The sequence below is a fragment of the Peromyscus leucopus genome, chromosome 23, assembly GCF_004664715.2.
Source record: "Peromyscus leucopus breed LL Stock chromosome 23, UCI_PerLeu_2.1, whole genome shotgun sequence".
In the NCBI taxonomy this organism is placed as follows: domain Eukaryota; kingdom Metazoa; phylum Chordata; class Mammalia; order Rodentia; family Cricetidae; genus Peromyscus; species Peromyscus leucopus.
Genome location: NC_051082.1, coordinates 39,883,319 through 39,902,030, shown reverse-complemented (window position 1 = coordinate 39,902,030; position 18,712 = coordinate 39,883,319). Strand labels below are relative to the sequence as shown.

The window sequence follows — 18,712 nt, the reverse complement described above, 5'->3', positions numbered from 1 at the left end:
GAGCTCCTAGCTGCAGACACACCTTGTGTAACAATTTCTTCCCAGATTGAAACATCCCATCCCGCAGGATGCTCCTTAAGCACAAAGGTAAACAACTCAAAATAGCTCCAGCAAGTCCCCGAAACTGACCATATTCACTAGGCTCCTCCCTGCCAAAGCCATTCTCAGACTCCAAGACCTGGGTCACTTGGAAAGGACATTCTCCAGCCTGCTGAGATTCCTGCAGGGTGTGCAGTGTGCTCTAGGCTCCCAGGCGTGTGAGCTGTCACTCATGCTGGGGTGGGCCTTGGTTAATGCGGCTGCGTCTGAGTCATTTTTTGCTCCTATCAAGTGACCTCTCCCTGATACTCCTCTAAGTAACCCCTCACCAAGGTGGACTTTGGCGGTATCTGGACTTTGTTCTGTCGTAGGACCCCTGTCTGGGGTGAGGAGACATGTATGTTGTGTCTCCCCAGGAAAGGTTTTGTCACACAGCAACACATGTTCCTCCTTGGGGACAATGGGCTTGTGAGGCTTCTAACTGCAGCTGAGGTTTCTTGTGTCGGATCCCTTCAGAGCCCATGGATAGCTGGAATCACGTCTATGCTCAGGGTAACTTCACTGGCTTATTCCCTAAGTGGGCACTTAGCATGCTTCCTTTGCTACTCAGCACAACTTACAAAGAACCCAAGAGGCTAGCTAATCCCCAGGGGGCACTGGAAGTGAAGTTCCACTGTAGAGCCCCTGCCTAGAATCCCCCAGTGAGGGGCTGGGGTGTGGGTCAGTGGTAGAGTACCTGCCTAGAATCCCCAGTGAGGGGCTGGGGTGTGGGTCAGTGGTAGAGTACCTGCCTAGAATCCCCAGTGAGGGGCTGGGTGTGGCTCAGTGGTAGAGCCCTGCCTAGAATCCCCAGTGAGGGGCTGGGGTGTGGCTCAGTGGTAGAGCTCCTGCCTAGAATCCCCAGTGAGGGGCTGGGGTGTGGGTCAGTGGTAGAGTACCTGCCTAGAATCCCCAGTGAGGGGCTGGGGTGTGGCTCAGTGGTAGAGCACCTGCCTAGAACACTACTGAGGGGTAGGGCATGGCTTTGCAGTGTATCCTAGTCTGACCACCTCTGCCAGTTTTCTTGACTAGCTCCTAGCACTCTGGGGATCCAGTGTGAGCTGCCATGTGGGTACGGGGAATCACATCTTTGGACTCTGCAAGAGCAGCAAGTGCTTTTAATCACTGAGCCATCTCTTGAGCCCTTCATAATTAATTTTTATAACTAGCTTTAAAATGATAACCTCAGTTTTTATTATTATTTTGTTGTTGCTGCTGCTATTGTTTGAGGCAGGGTCTTAAGTAGCCCAGGCCAGGTGACATTAAACTCATCCCCCTGCCTCCACCACCTCCCAAATGCTGGATTACAGGCGTGTGCCACTGTGCCCAATTTATGCAGTGTTGGAGATGGAACCCAGGGCTTCATGCCTGCTAGGTAAACACTCTATCAACTGAGCTATTCCGAGCCATTGAAATTGATTTCTAAAAAGTAAAAAGTTTAAAACTGACATCTCAACCATTGAAATTCAACTAGTAAACTGAAATTTCTACACCAGAAGCAGTTCTGGGCACCAGTGCTCTGGGGCCTACCAGCATATGGGGAGACTACTTTACAGACACATCCAAGGAACACTGACCTGCGGACTGCCACCCTGCTTGTACTCACCGTCTCAAAGTCGGAATCAAAGGTAATTGCGGACAGACTGTCATCGCCCTGGAAGAAAGGCAAACAGGGTCACTGGAGGGCACCTGCTCGGGTTCGTCAGTCCCATTTCTACACTGCCTGTCCCAGCTGCCGCCACACCACCCAGCACATCCCATGGGACATCACAGGAAGCTTGGGACATCGCCATGCTGCAGTAGCCAATGTCGCCCAACAGTCAGAAAGGAGGGGTGGGAGCAAGGGGATGCCTCCGCTGGAAAATGCCCATGCTGGAGGTAGAGATAGGCGCATCTCTGGAGCCCACCGACCAGCCAGCCCAGCCTTGGTGCATCTGAGGCCAGTGTGAGACCGTGTGTGCAGATAATGTCTGAAGCATGCCATGTGACATTCCTCTGGCTTCCATTCATGAACACACATAGGGAGAGGAAGGAGTATGGGGTGGTGGGGAATGAAAGGTTCTGCCTGGCCGAGTGACTGTATGCACAGAGTTATGGTGGTTCTCAGGACTACTGTGTGCCTTTGATAGCTGTTTTTTTGTTTTTGTGTGTGTTTGTGTGTTGTTTGTTGTGATTCAGAAGAGGCGTGGTGGGGTGGAAGTGTGTGTGATGTGTGAGATGTATGAGAGCTATTTTTTTTTTTTTTTTTTTTTTTTTTTTTTTGTGTTTGTGAGTGTGTGTGTGTGTGTGTTGAGTGTGTGTGTGTGTGTGTGTGAGTGTGTGTGTGTGTGTGTGTGTGTGTGTGTGTGTAAACATATCGTGTGTCTTCTGTCACTCCTTCCCACTTTGACACAGGTCTCTTGCTGAACTCTGAGCTTGTCAACTGTGGCTGGTCTAGCTCGCCAGCTTGCCCAGGGGATCCCGTCTCCAGCTCCAGAGCATTGGGAATACTGGCAGCAGCTGCACCCACGTGGGTTCTGGAGATCTGAACTCCGGCCCGGTGCAGGCAATCATCTTATCCCTCCCTGGAGCCTTCTCCCCAGTCCTTGGTTACATTTAGGAAAGCACCTCCTGGTGGTGCAAGTCAGGATCTGGGAAGCTGAGGAAGAAGGATGCTACATACAAAGTCAGATTTTTTTTTTAAATATGGAAAGTGCTAGCTAACATTAATGGTAAAAGTTACAGAACAATAGAAATATGATGTTCTAACCTCTGGGGGAACAACGCAAATGAAAAATACAACAAACGTTAATTGGCTTTCTGTAGATTGCCAGGTTATGGACAACTTCCCAAAGGTCCTGAAAGAATAATGCATTATCTTTGTAATTACAACACAAGAAGGTTTTAACTTCTTCAACGGGGAGAGTCCAGTGAGGGGCTGGGGGCATGGCTCAGTCGAAGAGCACTTGCCTGGGCTAGGGGTCTGACTCAGCCTATCCCCCAGTGACCGTGTGGGGGAGGCTCATCAGTGGCACTCTGGCCTGGCATGAGGAGTTCAGTCTGCAGCAGCACACACACAGCGAAGAGTGACCGACTTCCCAAACTAGGTAGGGCTCGGGAAGTCTCCTCTGCAGGGACTCACAGCAAATTCCAATTGCTCTCGGCTCACCAGAAGCACTGTCCCTCAGTCTGTGTGGAACCTTCCACGGGCCCTCGGACCCTTAATAAGTCATTCTGCCCATAGCCAGGTTCCTGCCTACTCCCTTCTGTCCCCTTCTCAGTATTATCCCAGAGGGCTTGCTTTCTGTCCCTTGGACATGGCACTTTCCCGCCTCGAAGCCTTTTGCATTTATTGTCCCCGCTGGCCTGTACCAAATTCTTCCTACTTGTCTTTGAGATTGGGGACATCAGCCCATGGCCCTATCCTAGACCCCACTGGAATGCACAAAGTTCACTTGGTACCGGCACGCACAGAGGGCCAGCGGGTCCACCCTGCACCGGGAGACCGAGGGCGTGGCACGCCTCTTCTAGAGATGCCTCTGACCCGTGCAGGGTTAGCCATGGGGGTGGAGGCCTTCTCCTTTGCGTGGGATGGCTCTGAGGAATCACTGGAGTGCAGCCTTCAGCAACACTTACGAGGTGAACTCGTCACCAGCCGGCCGCGGCCTCAGACCCGCAGCGCGCGCGGGAGGGCGCAGTCCTGGGGACTTTCTGAAAGCAGAGGCTTCCGCGAGCGCGGGCCGGAGCTAGAGGCTGCTGGGGCGCGGGCACGGTGGCGGCCTACGCCCGGGGCTGGCTCTTGTGCGGTAACAATCGGCCTGCGGGAGCTGGCTGCCACCATGCGCCTGTCCTCCCTCTGCCCCGGGCCTCCTTACCGTCTCGGAAGCCAACTCCGCGGTGTCCAGACTCATAGCGGCGGCGCTGCGCGGCCTCCTGGGCTCTGCGAGATCGGCCCTCAGCGTGGGCGGTCTGCCAGCCGCCCTGCTGCCATGGCAACCGTGCCGCGGCCACGGAGCCCCGGATGTGGACCTCCCTGCGGAGCCTGGCGAACCGTGCGCGCGCGCAGAGTGAGCGCGGGCTTGGGGGCCGACCATGGACTCTTCCGGGGTTGCACTGCGCAACGATATTTTGTCTCCTGTGGGTTTTCGGTTTCTTGTGATGCATGAAGTGAACCCTCTGCATGCAGGGCCGCGTCTCTACCTCAAAGCTACGCTCTCAGCTGCAACTTCAGGAGCTCGAGTTGGGTTTCAGCAGACAGTGGCTCCAACCGTGTAGTCCAGTGGGCAGGGGTTCCGAGGGTCGCCATGCTGAGTAGACACAGGAGACAGCGTAAGGTACCATTGTTAGTGATAGGCACCTATTTAAATGTTTCTTTTTCCTCTAAATAATCCGAGATGTTGGGAGCCACAGTGACTCCCTAATTGTTAGACCTGGGGCTGGCACCTTGCGGGAAGGACATTCCACACCAGGACTACCCATCGGCCCTCAGCTGACGACAGTTTGCTATCACAAGCCTCCGAACCTCCTGGAGGACCCTGAGGCTTTCCCCACCCAGGCCAGTTGGGGAGCATTCGCTGGTGGCCGAGCAGGCCCCTGATAGGTCTAAACACAGTATCACATTTTCCTGGGGATCCTCCTGTCTGCCTCCTCAGTGCTGGGATTACAAGTGTATACCACCATGCCTGGCTTTTTCTTCTTACACCCTACCCCATCGGTCCGGCGACTGACACTCAGTAGCCTAACTATTCCCCAGCCCGCATTCAGTTTCTGGGTAAACAGCTCTCTGCAGCTGGGTGATATTGCAACATTAAAGCTCAAGACAAGGCTTCTCCTGAGTGGTTTTTTTCTTACCTACTTGAAAAAGAATTTTTTTTCTTAAAAAAAAAAAAAAGTTTTGTTTTGAGACAGCGTGACTAACACCAAACTTACATGGGTACATCTGTCCTGAGTTTAAAGGCAGAAGCTTCCACGCCCAGCCTTGAGAAATACTTTTATTTATGTGTTTGAGTATATGTCAACCTTGGGTGGGTGACCTCAGGGCTGGGGAACGAACTCTGGCCCTCTGTTAGAATAGGAGGTACTCTAACTACTGAACCATCTCTCTAGGCCCCGCTTGTCTACTTTTTTTTTCTTTTATTTATTATGTATACAGCATATATGACTGCAGGCCAGAAGAGGCACCAGATCTCATTACAGATGGCTGTGAGCCGCCAAGTGGTTGCTGGGGAATTGAACTCAGGACCTCTGGAAGAGCAGTCAGTGCTCTTAACGTCTGAGCCATCTCTCCAGTCCATTGTCTACTTTTTATCTTTATCATTAGCAGAGTGGGTGAAGCCGTGAAGAGCCACAGAACTGCAGGCTTTGGTGACTGGACTCTAGACCCCGGAGTTTAGCGCTAGCCGCTGTAGGAGCCGAAGGATTCAGCACCGGAGGTCCTGTGCATAAACTGCCTGCCCGCGCTGGTCACTGCAGCTGGGAACGAGGGTTACAGGAGCTGGCAAAAGCCAGGGACCAGAAATGCCTAGACACGTGGCCTGAGGCCAGGGAGGCCCCGCCTTCCCGTGAATAGCCACGCCCACACCGAACCCGCCTTGGAGACGCTCCGGGCATGAGCCACTTAGCGTGTCCGGACGGTGATAGTTCCGAGTGTGCGTGAAAATCCCAAGCTACACCCAGCTGGAGTACATTTTCAGGGTTTTGAGCCTTAGAGGGGATCGGAGTGGCGGTCAGGGTCGTCACCGGTCTCCAAGCGCACCCTCCCAGCTCTTTCGCGCCGTGTCTGTCACGTGGTACTGCCTTAAGGCGGGGCCTGTAGAGTCGTAGACTCAAGCAGAGAAGGGCGGATCCGCAGCTCTGAGGGGCGGAGCCTGTAACCACGTGAAAGGAACTTGCGTTGGGGGCGGGGCCTCGGCTGCGAACTCAGGCGGGGTGGGACTCGAAGAGGGCGGGGTGGAGCCAACTCCCGCCGTAGGGCGGGGCCTGTGATGGTGTGGGGCGGGGCCTGCGGCTGCGTAGAACGAACTCTGAGGTCGGGCCGAAGCTGGGGAGGGCGGGGCCTGGGCCGGCGTGGAGCGGAATTTGCGGAGGCGCGGGCGGAGCCTTCAGCCAGATACCGGAACCTCAGCGGGTGAGTGGCACGCAGACCGGGGGTCGAGAGCCCGGTAAGGCGGACTTTGAGTTCCGGCCAGGCACTTGGGGCCTGCTAGTGCATTCTGTACTCTCGGGCCTAGTTCCGTAGCTGAGGGACGCGGGGGTGGGATTCGAACCCCAGTTAACTCGAAATCTCAGAGAGCGCACCTCTTATCCGGGCTTAGGAGGTACGGACGACCGATGTCGGGATTGAGACGGACCCTGCTGGGCCGACAGATACCGATATCATTGCCTTCCAAGATAACTATTTCTGTCCGATGCAGGCCGCAGGGTTGTCGTTTGCAGTCTCTACCGACCTGGGCTGTGACACACACCTTCTGCACTCCTGGGTCTCATGCAGGTTTCTCTTGACCGTTGGGAACCGACTCTGGGATCAGATGCCTGCATGGACAGTCCCCTGCACACTTGGCTGATCCCTTGACTCTGTGCTACCCGCAGCTAGGTCAGTAGGCAATTGCACCTCCACCCCATGCCCCCAAACCGAAGGCCTTGTGGCTCTGATTAACCTTTCCTCACTCACTGACGGTGCAGCTGCCAGGACTCAACCCTCTTGATTGCCCAGGTTTCCCTGGACTGAGCTTAGCATCTTTGTGGGCTCAGAGTTCTGGTCTACAAGAAGTTTTCCGGGCCCCTCCCCTGTCATTGAAGGCTGCCTTTGACTAGGATGGCTGGTGTCTGAAGCCAGATATGATCATGGCTGATCCATTGCTTCCTCTGTAGGAACCACGGTCCTGATCATGGACCCAGAATGCTCCAGGCTCCTCCCGGCTCTCTGTGCTGTTCTGGCAGACCCCAGGCAGCTGGTGGCAGATGACACCTGCTTGGAGAAACTGTTGGATTGGTTTAAAACAGTGACAGAGACAGGTAAGGACATGGCGTGTGGAACTTCACCTCCTTGAGGTTCTCTGAATGATCCGGGAGAGTCAAGATGGGGCACCAGGGCAGTGAGCTGTGGAGTCACAAAGTGAAAGTCCCATCGGAGTCCATCCACAGTGCAGGCTTCCTGCTGTTCAGTTCACGCTAGGGGTTTGCAGAGAACACACCTACATTGTTTAAGTTGTCTTTGTTGTATCTCGCTTATCTTGAAGAACTTAGATCTCTGGGTGGATGTGGTGGGACATGTCATCCAGAAGTCAAGGCAAGTGGACCTCTCAGCTTTGAGGCCAACCAGCGCTACATAGTGAGTTCAAGGCCAGGCTGAGTTACATTTTTGCCGTGTGGGTGGACCTTAATTTTTTTAATCACGTGCATTGTTTGTGTTTTCAATTTTTTTGTTATTATAAATAGTGTTGTACTGTCTTTTCCTTGAGCGTGAATACCCTGGTAACTAAAAGTTTTTCCTCTCATGGTTGATCATTGTCTTCTGAGCCTTGTCTTGTCATTCATACCTACCTTCATTTCTTCTTGGTTTGCTGTTGTTTTTTTTTTTCTTTTCTTTTGAGACATGATCTAATGTAGCCTAGGCTGTCCTCAAGGATGACCTTGAACCTCTGGTCCTCCTATCCATGTCTGAGTGGGATCATAGTAAACCATCACTCCCTGTTTTTATTGGATGCTGAGGATGGAGCCAGAGCTTCCTGCATGGCAGAGAAGTGCTTTACCAGCTGACCTACATCCCCAGCCTTTATCTTTTCTTTTGTGTTTTGTGTCTAAATTATAGGATTCAAAATGACATTTCCCTGTAAAAGTAACACTTTAGTTGAATCCTACAAGCTTTACTGTATGATACTTTTGTAATTTTTTGTAAAGATTTATTTATTTATTTACGTATACAGCATGTATGACTGCAGGCCAGAAGAGGGCACCAGATCTCATTACAGATGGTTGCGAGCCGCCATGTGGTTGCTGGGAATTGAACTCAGGACCTCTGGAAGAGCAGTCAGTGCTCTTAACCTCTGAGCCATCTCTCCAGCCCGATACTTTTGTAATTTAGGTTTTTTGTTTGTTTTGTTTTTGAGACAGGGTTTCTCTGTATAGCAGCCCTGGCTGTCCTAGAACTCACTCTGTAGACCAGGCTGGCCTCCAACTCACCAAGATCTGCCTGTTTCTGCCTCTGAAGTGCTGAGATTAAAGGCATGTGCCACCACTCCTGGTGTGTGTGTGTGTGTGTGTGTGTGTGTGTGTGTGTGTGTGTATGTGTACACCTGTTTGCTCATGAGTGTGGAGGCCGGATTGTCTTTTCAATCACCTTACACCTTACATATTGAGGCAAGGTCTCTTTTACTTGAACCCAGAGCTTTCCAGGTTGGCTGTTCAAACAGGACAGCTGAGGGTCTCCTGTCTGTGTCTCTGGGGTGCTGTCTGCCCAGCGTTTATATTGGCTCTGGGAATCGGAACTCTGGTCCTGAACAGAAAGCTTTACCTACTGAACCATTCCCCAGCCCTCAAAGCCTAGTTTTTAGTCAAGTTTTTGCAAGTAATTTTACAGGATTGTGTGTGTGTGTGTGTGTGTGTGTGTGTGTGCGCGCGTGTGCGCGCGCGTGCGTGCGCGCGCGCGCCCAGGCTTCTATATATGAAGGTCAGAGCAGAATATTAGGCATCTTCTACGATCACTCTCCACCTATTGCCTTGAGACAAGATCTGTTACTGGACCTGAAGTTGCAGGAAACTAGGCTGGCTGGCCACGAAGTTCTTGGGATCTGCCTGTCTCCACCCCTCCCCCAACTCTAGAATTAGAAGCATGCAGAGACATGCCTGGCCTTGTATGTGAGTGCTGGGAATTTGAACTCGGCTCCTCATGCTTGCCATGCCTGTCTTATCTATGGAACCATCTCCCCAGCCCCTTTCACAAGTTTGCTTTGTTGTTGTTTCTTTGGAGGTAGGGTTCAGCTGTGTAGTCCAGGCTGGCTTGTAGACCAGTTTGGTCACCATGTAGACCAAACTGTCCTTGAACTCAGAGGCCTGCCCACCTCTGCCTCCCGAGTGCCATGTTTAAAGATGTATGTCACCACGTCTGACTTGCAAGTATTTAAAAAAAAAAAATGTTCCACGTGTTGGGATGAATGTTTTCACACTTGTTCATTAGATCACTAGGTTGGCTTTCACCATTCACACCTGCTGTGTTCTTGACAATCTGTCCAAGAAATTGTTTCTCAGAGGTGAGGTGTGTAAAAGTCTTGCCCTGAGATTGCAAGTTCAGCTTTTTTTTTGCACTGTTGTCTTTTCTTTAATGGCTCCTTATTTATCTCATTGCTTTCTCTCTTTCTCTCTGAAACTCTTTTCCTTCCTTCCATTCATTCATTCTTTCTTCTTCCATTTTTTCTTTCAATGGTACTAGAGATAGACAAAAATTTTATTGCTGAGCCACACCCCAGCCCCTCACTGGGCGATTCTAGGCAGGTGCTCCACCACTGAGCTACAGCCCAGCCCCTCACTGGGGGATTCTAGGCAGGTGCTCTACCACTGAGCCACACCCCAGCCCCTCACTGGGGGATTCTAGGCAGGTGCTCTACCACTGAGCCACACCCCAGCCCCTCACTGGGGATTCTAGGCAGGTGCTTTACCACTGAGCCACACCCCAGCCCCTCACTGGGGGATTCTAGGCAGGTGCTCTACCACTGAGCCACACCCCAGCCCCTCACTGGGGGATTCTTGGCAGGTGCTCTATGTGGAGTTACAGCCCTAGCTCTTGACTTGTTGTCTGTATGGTTCTTGTCTGTATCTTTTACCTACTGCTGAGTCATTGACTCTCTGAGGTCTCTTCCTTAATGAATTCAGGTTAGTTGCTATTGGGAAAACCCTCCCCCCTTGGACTACTTGATCCTGAGAGATAGGGATTTATGAGTCACTTCTAGAGAGGCTCTCCTTGGTCACTGCCCTCTTGAGATGTCCTGTCTCCCCAGAGTCCAGCCTCCAACTGCTACAGGACCACCCCTGCCTAATGGAGCTACTGTCCCATGTGCTCAAGCCACAGGATGTGAGCCCCAGGGTCCTCTCTTTTGCTCTACGCCTTGTTGGGATCTTTGCAGCCCAGGAGGACTGTTTCCAGTACCTTCAGGTGAGCCTTTGTCTCCCATGTGCTTGTCCCCTTAGGGGGGGTCATCCTTTCCCTCTGCATTAGGAGCCATCTCAGTACCTGGGTCTCAGTGGCTGGCCCTGCTCCTGTGCCTGGCCGGTGTGTCAGGATTTCCACTGTCACCTCACACTGTTCCTACTGGGAAACACTGGCCAGGGATGAAGCTGGCTATATGATCCTTGGCACATTCGGAACTCCTCTTTCTGATGGGGCATGTGAGGGCCGGGGGCTACCCCGGTGCTCTGCCTGTAGCGCAGTCGTGGCTTGCATGGGACAAAGAACAGAGTGGTCCACATGGCTGAGTCCACCTGCCCAGGGAAATCCAGCTCCAGGAGATCGGATGCCCTCTTCTGGTTTCCACGGGCACCAGACATACACACATAATTAAAGAATTGGAAAATAGTAAAAATCTTACAGAGAAAGGAGGAGGAAAAGAAGTCTCTTCATTCTTCCCCTGACCTCTCCCCTCTCACGAGGGCCGAGCGAATGGTGCTGGGCCTGGGACAGCTGTGCGGCGCCCTTGGCACCTCCCCCAGGCCTGCTCGTTTTCCGTTTGGTTGTTGGAGGGGTTTCTCCCTCAAGACTTTATTCATGTATTTATTCACTGTTTTGTTTTTGCTTTTTGAGACGGTTTCTCTCTTATGTAGTCCAGGCTGTCCTAGAGCTTGCTATCCAAGAGATCCCCCTGCCTCTGCTTCCCCAGTGCTGTGATTAAAGGTGCGCCACCACACCTGGTGTTCATTTTTATTTTGTGTTTTTGCCTATGTATATGTCTGTGGGCCACATGTATGCAGTTCCTGTGGAGGTCAGAAGAGGGTATCAGATTGCCCTGGAACTGAGATTTAAGTAGTTGTGAGCCACCATGGGGGCGCTGGGAGCAAAGCCTGGATTCTCCATCCGAGCAGCCAGTGCTCGGATGGAGAATTCATCTCTCCAGCCCCTTGTTTTCATTTTTGAGATAAGGTCTCACCACGTGTCCCTGGCTGAGCTCCAATTCACAGAGCTCCACCTGCTTCTGCCTCTGAGTTCTGGGAGTAAAGGTGTGCGCCACCACCAAGCCCGACTCTCCCAGTCCTGACAAACAAACAAAGCCTTCTCTCTCTGCATCCCTGATGCTTTCTTTACTTCTTAGCAGGGGGAGTTGTTGCTGGGGCTCTTTGGGGAGACAGGTGCCCTCAGCTGGGCAGCCTGGAGCGTGCCCAGCGTGCGCAGTGGCTGGATCCAGGGCTTGTGCTCCCTGGCACACCACCCCAGCGCCCTGCACTTCTTGGCTGACAGTGGTGAGTGTAGCCCACGCCCTGTCCCAGTTCCCACAGGGCGCTCTAGCTTCGAGTGTCTGTGGTGTGGGATCTCTGAGGAGCCCCCGAACCTCTCTGAGTCCAGTCTTCTCAGCTGGGGAAGCGGTGGTGGTGGTCCAGAGTTGTCAGGATAAGCACACAGTGACCATAGGGACAGTGTCAGCTTTGACTCCTAGTATCTGGGTGGCTCCCGCGCTTGTGTATTGTCAAGCAGTCACGAGTTTGTCCTTGAAACAGATTAGAACTGGTTAGAAGCTGCATTGGCCTTGAAGCCAGCATGCTGGAGGCTCATGTTGGGTTTGCCTGTGAGCAGAGGGGAGTCTGGGTGCTTTCCCTGAGGCCTGGAAGGGTGTGGCAGATGGAAGGTGCTCCTGCATGCTTCCTCACTCAGGCCGACCTTTCGCTGCCCACTCCAGGTGCTGTGGACACCATCTTCTCCTTGCAGGGAGACCCCAGCCTGTTTGTGGCCTCCGCAGCCAGCCAGCTTCTAGTACACATCCTGGCTCTGGCCATGCAAGGTGGGGCTTCAGGGTCCCCCATCTCAGAAGCTGCTGCCTGGCCTGTCTGTGCCCAGAAGATTGTGAACCATGTGGAAGAGTCCTTGCATTCCAAAGCCACCCCGCAGGTCACACAGGCCTTGAATGTATTGACCACCACCTTCGGGCGCTGCCATAGCCCCTGGACAGGGGTCCTCTGGGGACGACTGAGTCCCCCTGTGGCCAGCCTGTTTGAGAGAGACCCCATTCCAGCTGTACACTCACTCATGGACCTCCTCCTCAGCGTAGCCAGGTCAGGTGGCTGCAGGGGCTGAGGGTGAGTGGCAGTTGCCTGTGAAGTCTCAGAGCAGCTGATGCTTCATGGGGAGGACCCTGGCACTGTCACCTCAGGGGATGGTCTCTTCAGGACTGGGCACATTTGCAGCTGTCTAGTTAGGCACTGATGGAGGAGTGATTTTCTTTCTACAGGTCTCCTGTGTTGAGTTTTACAGCCTGTGGTCTGTGGGAGATGTTGGCCCAGACCCTGAGCCGCCTGAGCCCTACACAAGCTGGGCCTCTAGCCCTGGGGACCCTGAAGCTTCAGCATTGGTATGATTGGGGGTGCTAAGAGTGTTACACTAATGGGTTGGGGACGTTGGAAACGGGGAAGCCAGATGTGAGACTGGGTCAGGAGGGAGAGCAGCCAGGTGGGAAGCCAGATGTGAGACTGGGTCAGGAGGGAGAGCAGCCAGGTGGGATGGACAGGTATTAAAAGCAGTGGTCAGCTCATTCTGTCCCTCCCTCCCTCCTGTCTTTTCCTCCCCTTTCTCTCTTTCCCTTCCTCAATACTTGTTATGGAACTCAGTACTTCATGCATGCTATTCAAGTACTCTACCTCTGAGCCACACCCCAGCCCCTCACTGGGGGATTCTAGGCAGGGCTCTACCACTGAGCCACACCCAGCCCTCACTGGGGGATTCTAGGCAGGGGCTCTACCACTGAGTCACACCCCAGCCCCTCACTGGAGGATCCTAGGCAGGTGCTCTACCACTGAGCCACACCCCAGCCCCTCACTGGGGGATTCTAGGCAGGTGCTCTACCACTGAGCCACACCCCAGCCCCTCACTGGAGGATTCTAGGCAGGGGCTCTACCACTGAGTCACACCCCAGCCCCTCACTGGGGGATTCTAGGCAGGGGCTCTACCACTGAGCTACACTCCAGCCCCTCACTGGGGGATTCTAGGCAGGGGCTCTACCACTGAGCTGCCAACCCTCTTTTTCATCTTATTTTGAGACAGTTTTCACTAAATTTCCCAGGCTGTCCTTGAACGTACTCTGTTTGTCAAACTGGCCTTGAACCTCACATCTCCACCTCAGCCTCCTAAACAGCTTGGATTGCAGGCATGCTCCATCATACTGAGCAAGAGACAGAACTATTTCAAATAAAAGTTTTGTGGTACCCCCAGAGCTAAAGCTAACTTCTGAGCTATCTGTAGCTGTCCTCTGACCTCTACTATGGATGAGCCAGGCTCCTGGTGCCCCATTGTGTATATTCCAGGGGGTGTGCAGAGGTGTGGGTTGCTGAATCGTGTATACTCCAGGGGGTGTGCAGAGGTGTGGGTTGCTGAATCGTGTATACTCCAGGGGGTGTGCAGAGGTGTGAGTTGCTGAATCGTGTATACTCCAGGGGGTGTGCAGAGGTGTGGGTTGCTGAATCGTGTATACTCCAGGGGGTGTGCAGAGGTGTGGGTTGCTGGTATGGGATGCAGGGAGGATGGGTGCTAAATACCTGAGCAGGCTCAGGTCACGAGGGTGGTCCATCACAAAATGTGAAAAAGGACATCTAGGGTCACTGACCACAACATGAGCACACTTGGGCACTACTCTAGGAGCCTAAAAATTGCCCATCACTCTAATCACGGAGTGTGACCAGACCTTCTGGGGACCCTGAGACCCAGCATCTGCCCCTGAGGACATCAGGGCCAAGCCTTCAGGCCCTGGCTAGGCTTCTCCCCGTTTCCTTTTCCTTGCCGAGGAATTGTGTCAGGGGAGCGTGCACCCTTGTTTGTACTGAGCCACCATAAATTTGCTGGGGATGTTCAGATTGCGGCCAGAGTATAACCCTCACCATGTACTATGTCCCCAGTCCCCAGGAACTGAGGACCCAGGCTTTTGGAGTCCTCCTCCAGCCCCTGGCCTGTATCCTGAAAGCCACCACTCAGGCCCCTGGGCCTCCAGGTATGCAGGGAGGGTGGAACCTCCATCCTTGACAAGCCCTGGCCCCTGCTGTGGATGGTGGTCACTGCAGGGATGCTGTTGTCTTTGGCCTCAGACTTGCTGGATGGGACTGCGGGCAGTGTGCTGACCGTGGACACACTCTTGTCCTCTAAGTCGGCCTGTGTGGGACTCCTCTGTCAGACTCTGGCTCACCTGGAGGAACTACAGATGCTGGTAGGTGCAGCTCTAGTCCCTGTCCACCGGGTCATGTGACTCCAGGCCTCTACTAACCCAAACTCCTTCCTTCAGCCCCAGTGCCCCTCCCCCTGGCCCCAGGTACCCCTGCTGGGAGCTGCAGTGACCATATTGCGCCTCTGTGATGGCTCGGCGGACCCCAGCTCCAGTGTGGGAGGCCGTCTCTGTGGGACTCTGGGCGGCTGTGTTCGTGTCCAGCGAGCAGCCCTCGACTTCTTGGGGACACTGTCTCAGGGAACGAGTGAGTGGGGTTTTCTCTTGCCCCGAATTCCATTTTCTCTTCTTTCTTATGTGGTCCCACCAGGCCCTCATGTAGCCCTGTACTCAGGCATCTTACATCCCCCTGCTTCCTTTAGGCTTGGAATCCATGCTTCCTGCCAGGTGCTGGGCTCTGGGTAGAAGTCCGGTTGATGTTTCCATTCCTGTCTGTTTCAGGCCCCCTGGAGTTGGTGCTGGAGGTATTTGCAGTCCTCCTGAAGACCCTCGAGAGCCCAGAGTCCAGTCCCACGGTACTGCAAATGGGTTCCGGGAGGCCTGCACAGCTGGACCTGCTTGCTTAGGGCTGCTTCCAATAGGGGCCACAGAGTCCTACCCACATGGGTAGCCTGCCACTCCAACCCTATAGCCTGTCCTGCCCATTCTAGGTCCTGAAAAAGGCCTTCCAGGCTACACTCAGATGGCTCCAGAACTCACACAAGACCTCCAACTGCTCTGATCTCAGCCCCGATGCCCTGCTGTTCCTTGGAGGTAACCCTGGCTCCTTGCAGAACTGCATGGAGCTGGAGAGCTGGGGTGGAGACGGGCTGGGCAAAGTAATCCTGGGGGAGGTAGAGGTGACCCTAGAGGCCACTGACCACTCCTTCCTGGTACAGAGCTCTTCCCCATACTACAGAAGCGCCTGTGCAGCCCGTGTTGGGAGGTGAGGGACTCGGCCCTGGAGTTCCTGACACATCTGACCCGACACTGGGGAGGTGAGCCCCCTGGGGACAGGGGTGCCTATGTTGTGTTTATGTGTCCTGTTGGCTCTGGGGCTCCCAAACTATCTGAGTGGCCTTTGGTCACAGCTGTGGGGCATTTGATTCCCAGGGCAGGCTGACTTCAGAGAGACACTGCATTCCTCAGAAGTGCCCACGCTTGCCCGCCAGCTCCTCCGAGACCCCGAGAGTTACGTCCGAGCAAGTGCGGTAGGCGCTGCTGGGCAGCTCTCTAGCCGGGGTCTGCAGGCCACTCCCGCCAGCCCTGAGAACCCTGAGAACCGACAGGCCCAGCAGGTAGGAGCCATTTGTTATTGTCAGCCCAGTGGGTGGGGGAGCAGCTGGTCAGACCTGTAGCAACTGTTCCTGAGAGCAGGGCTGTCCAGGGGGACCGCCAAGGAGCTGCGGGCAGCAGGGCACAGTGCTATGCTCTTCCTGGCACCCCAGCATAGACACTGACCCTGTCTGGATAATGGGCAAGGGCAAAGCTTAAGAGCAGTGCATACAGAACACCTTGTGTGAAGGAGCCAGAGCAGCACGTGGTGGCCGTGGACTCGGGTCTCCTGGGTCCGGTCCTCACTGGCTCATCAGCTGTTTTAGCTGCTTTTCTTGGTGCTGTATCAAATAGTTGATGAAAGCAGGTGGGTATACTGGGGCTTCGAGTGTGAGGGTACAGTCCATCATGGTGGGTGAGTTATGTATGGTAGCTGTAGTCAGGAAGCAGAGAGAGGTGGATGCCCAGCCCTCTCCTTTTTATTCAGTCTGGGACCCCAGCGCATTCTCTCCTCTAGCCTTATCTAGAAACTCCATCACAGTCACTCCCAGACCTTTGTCCCGTAGGTGATTCTGGGTCCTGTCAATTGACAATATGCTGACTTTTCTGGAACTCTCTGCAGGGCCTACTTATGGACCTCATGCATATCCTGTCTACGGACTCAGAGGGCTTCCCTCGGAGGGCTGTCTTACGGGTCTTTACTGAGTGGCTGAGGGATGGCCATGCTGATGTGGTTCAAGACACAGAGTGGTTTGTGGCCTCTGTGCTCCAGGCGGTGAGCCGGGATCTGGACTGGGAGGTCCGAGTGCAGGGTTTGGAGCTGGCTCAGGTGTTCCTCAGCCAGGCAATGGGGCAACCCGTGCACTGTCCCTACACGGCGGGCCTGCCAGAGGCCGCCTCCCCCAGCCCACGCCCGGAATTCTTGCAGACTCTCTGCCGACTGCCACTCTTTGAGTTTGCCTTTTGTGCCTTGCTTGACTGTGACCGACCGGTGGCCCAAAAGGCCTGTGACTTGCTCCTCTTCTTGAGGGACAAGACAGCTCCCTGCAGTGGCCCCCGGGAGGCAGGGGACAGCCCTAACTTGGCCTCTGTGGAGGCTGTCCTGCAGAGGTGGCGGGAGGGTGAGCAGAGCCAGCCCCTTGGGGACCTGGAGCCTGAGGCCATGCTAGCTCTCCTCAGGTCCCTAGACCTGGAGGGCCTGCAGGGCAAACTGGCCAAGAGCAGCGACCATGTGGAGAAGGGCCCGCAGTCCCTGCTGCAGGACATGCTGGCCACCGTGGGCATGTTAGAGGAGAACGAAGCTGACTGCTACTAAGGCTGTGTCCACAGCCTCCGTCCCTTGCCAGCAGCAGGACGCCAGCCCAGGCCAGCTGCTCATGAGACCCTCCAGGGAGTAGATCAAAGTTCCCATATTTTAAGCTGGGTATGATAACACAGTTGTGGTTCCAGAGTTTTAAAGGTCAAGGGAGGAGAACGTAGAATTCCTGGCCAGCCTGGACTGGATAGCAGCCCTGTCTCAGAGAAACAAGAAATCAAATCAAAACAAACACTCTACCTTTTGTGTGCGCGTGCATGCAGACCAGAGGTCGGTGTCGGGTGTCACTCCTCAGGTGCTGTCCACCTTGTTTTTTGAGAAAAGCTCTCTCACTGGGACTTGGCTCTCGCTGATGGGACTTGCCAGTGAGCTCCAGGGACCCTGTCACCACCTCCCCAGCACTGGGATTATAACACGTCATTGCCACCTAGGGCTGTTCTGGGGCTGGTGTCGCACTCAGGTCCTCATGCTTGCCCGGCAAGCACTTGATCCCCGGCCCCAGAACCTTCCCGCTGATGGATTATTAAAGAAGTGGTTTGTTTTCTGCCCAGAACCAGTAGTGTTGAAGTCTGTAGTCCTTCAAGTTAAATTTGCGTGTGGTTTAACACAAGGTCCTACTGGTATTCTTTTGCACATGGCCATTTGGCGCTCTCTACTCCATCCAACCACCAAGGTTTAAAAGTCCCATAATCTTAATTCAAATACTAGTCGGGTGGTGGTGGCACACGTCTTAAATCCCAACACTTGGGAGGCAGAGACAGGCGGATCTCTGAGTTCAAGCCTGATCTACAGAGTGAGTACTCAGAGAAACCCTGTCTCAAAAAAATAAAAAATAAAAAGTTAAAAGTTGTATCTTATTTTAAGAAGGACAAATCAGGCCACAGCTACAATCAAAGCAAAACCAGCATCCAGCAGTGTAAAAAGCTCAATGTCTGGCATCTAGAGCTTTCTCGTGATCTGGACTCCAAAGGGCTTGGGCAGCTCCACTTCCTGGCTCTACCATCCATAGCACACCCAGCTGGTCCTTTAGATTCAGGCCAGCTTCACCCAAACCTGCTGGGCATCCCACATCCTGACACCTCAACACCTGCTAGGGTCTCGGCCACACCTGAAGTCGTACCATCACCAGTGGTCTCTCCTGGATTCTCTCCATGTTCACTTTAATCCTATCACTTTTATGTGACCGAAACCAGTACCACATGAGATTTTTTTTTTTTTTTTTTAACCAGATTCAGCAGCCTGCTTGAGATGCAGTCTTGACCCCTTCTGGACCACAGCTTCTGTGTGTTGGTCCTGAAGACTTCCTTCTTAGAAGATTTACCTCTGTGGTCCTGGTCTCTGTTGATCACAGCTGATTCTTCAGCCTCAGCTGACCAGAAACAGAGATTCTGAATTTATTTATTTTTGGGTTTTCAAGACAGGGTTTCTCTGTGTAGCTTTGGAGCCTGTCCTGGAACTCGCTTTATAGACCAGGCTGGTCTCGAACTCACAGAGAGATCCACCTGCTTCTGCCTCCCAAGTGCTGGGATTAAAGATGTGCCCCACCATCGCCCGGCAAGATTCTGAATGTAAATACATTACATGAATGGCCCTGATACTTTTTTCTTCCCTCCTAAAACTTCACAAGTCAGGCCGCTATCTCTGCATTTCTCTGAACACTCATAAGTTCTCACATAGCAGC

General features: G+C 53.5%; 2 protein-coding genes across 11 annotated transcripts in view; one reads left to right on the top strand and one right to left on the bottom strand.

Moving 5' to 3' along the window:
- The window catches only part of Iqce (IQ motif containing E), a 46,090-nt gene extending 40,190 nt beyond the window's left edge, over nt 1-5,900 (bottom strand). Inside the window, exons 1-3 of one of the 4 annotated variants that reach the window (XM_028887387.2) lie at nt 5,813-5,900; nt 3,933-4,364; nt 1,685-1,732 (exon numbers count right to left, since the gene is read on the bottom strand). In XM_028887387.2, coding sequence (XP_028743220.2) covers nt 1,685-1,732; nt 3,933-4,151 — 267 coding nt within the window. In that variant the 5' untranslated portion in view covers nt 4,152-4,364; nt 5,813-5,900. Of the gene's footprint in view, nt 1-1,684; nt 1,733-3,693; nt 3,787-3,932; nt 4,365-5,812 lie in introns of those variants that run through there. The other 3 variants (XM_037198438.1, XM_028887388.2, XM_037198439.1) reach the window with 3 other exon arrangements.
- A 186-nt stretch (nt 5,901-6,086) lies between these two features.
- Brat1 (BRCA1 associated ATM activator 1) lies at nt 6,087-17,587 on the top strand. Of its 7 annotated transcripts, none has more exons than XM_028887391.2 (15): nt 6,087-6,184; nt 6,548-6,649; nt 6,928-7,071; nt 10,050-10,204; nt 11,355-11,502; nt 11,937-12,309; nt 12,486-12,605; nt 14,143-14,234; nt 14,329-14,447; nt 14,523-14,709; nt 14,904-14,977; nt 15,113-15,215; nt 15,341-15,439; nt 15,555-15,739; nt 16,339-17,587. In XM_028887391.2, exons 3-15 carry the CDS (start codon nt 6,945-6,947, stop codon nt 17,029-17,031), a joined length of 2,475 nt encoding a protein of 824 aa, XP_028743224.1. In that variant the 5' UTR covers nt 6,087-6,184; nt 6,548-6,649; nt 6,928-6,944; the 3' UTR covers nt 17,032-17,587. The 7 variants fall into 7 exon arrangements, with proteins under 7 accessions (XP_028743224.1, XP_028743227.1, XP_028743228.1 ...); XM_028887395.2 differs by having other exon boundaries at nt 6,153-6,218; nt 11,358-11,502; XM_028887390.2 differs by having other exon boundaries at nt 6,153-6,218.
- Nucleotides 17,588-18,712: the final 1,125 nt, after the last annotated feature.

Excerpts from the sequence above, each read along its gene's own strand:
- Brat1 (XM_028887391.2), top strand. The coding sequence starts at position 6,945 with ATGGACCCAGAATGCTCCAGGCTCCTCCCGGCTCTCTGTGCTGTTCTG. Across the intron at positions 14,978-15,112 it reads GCCCAGAGTCCAGTCCCACG|GTCCTGAAAAAGGCCTTCCA; the intron begins GTACTGCAAATG and ends TGCCCATTCTAG. Across the intron at positions 15,740-16,338 it reads AGAACCGACAGGCCCAGCAG|GGCCTACTTATGGACCTCAT; the intron begins GTAGGAGCCATT and ends AACTCTCTGCAG.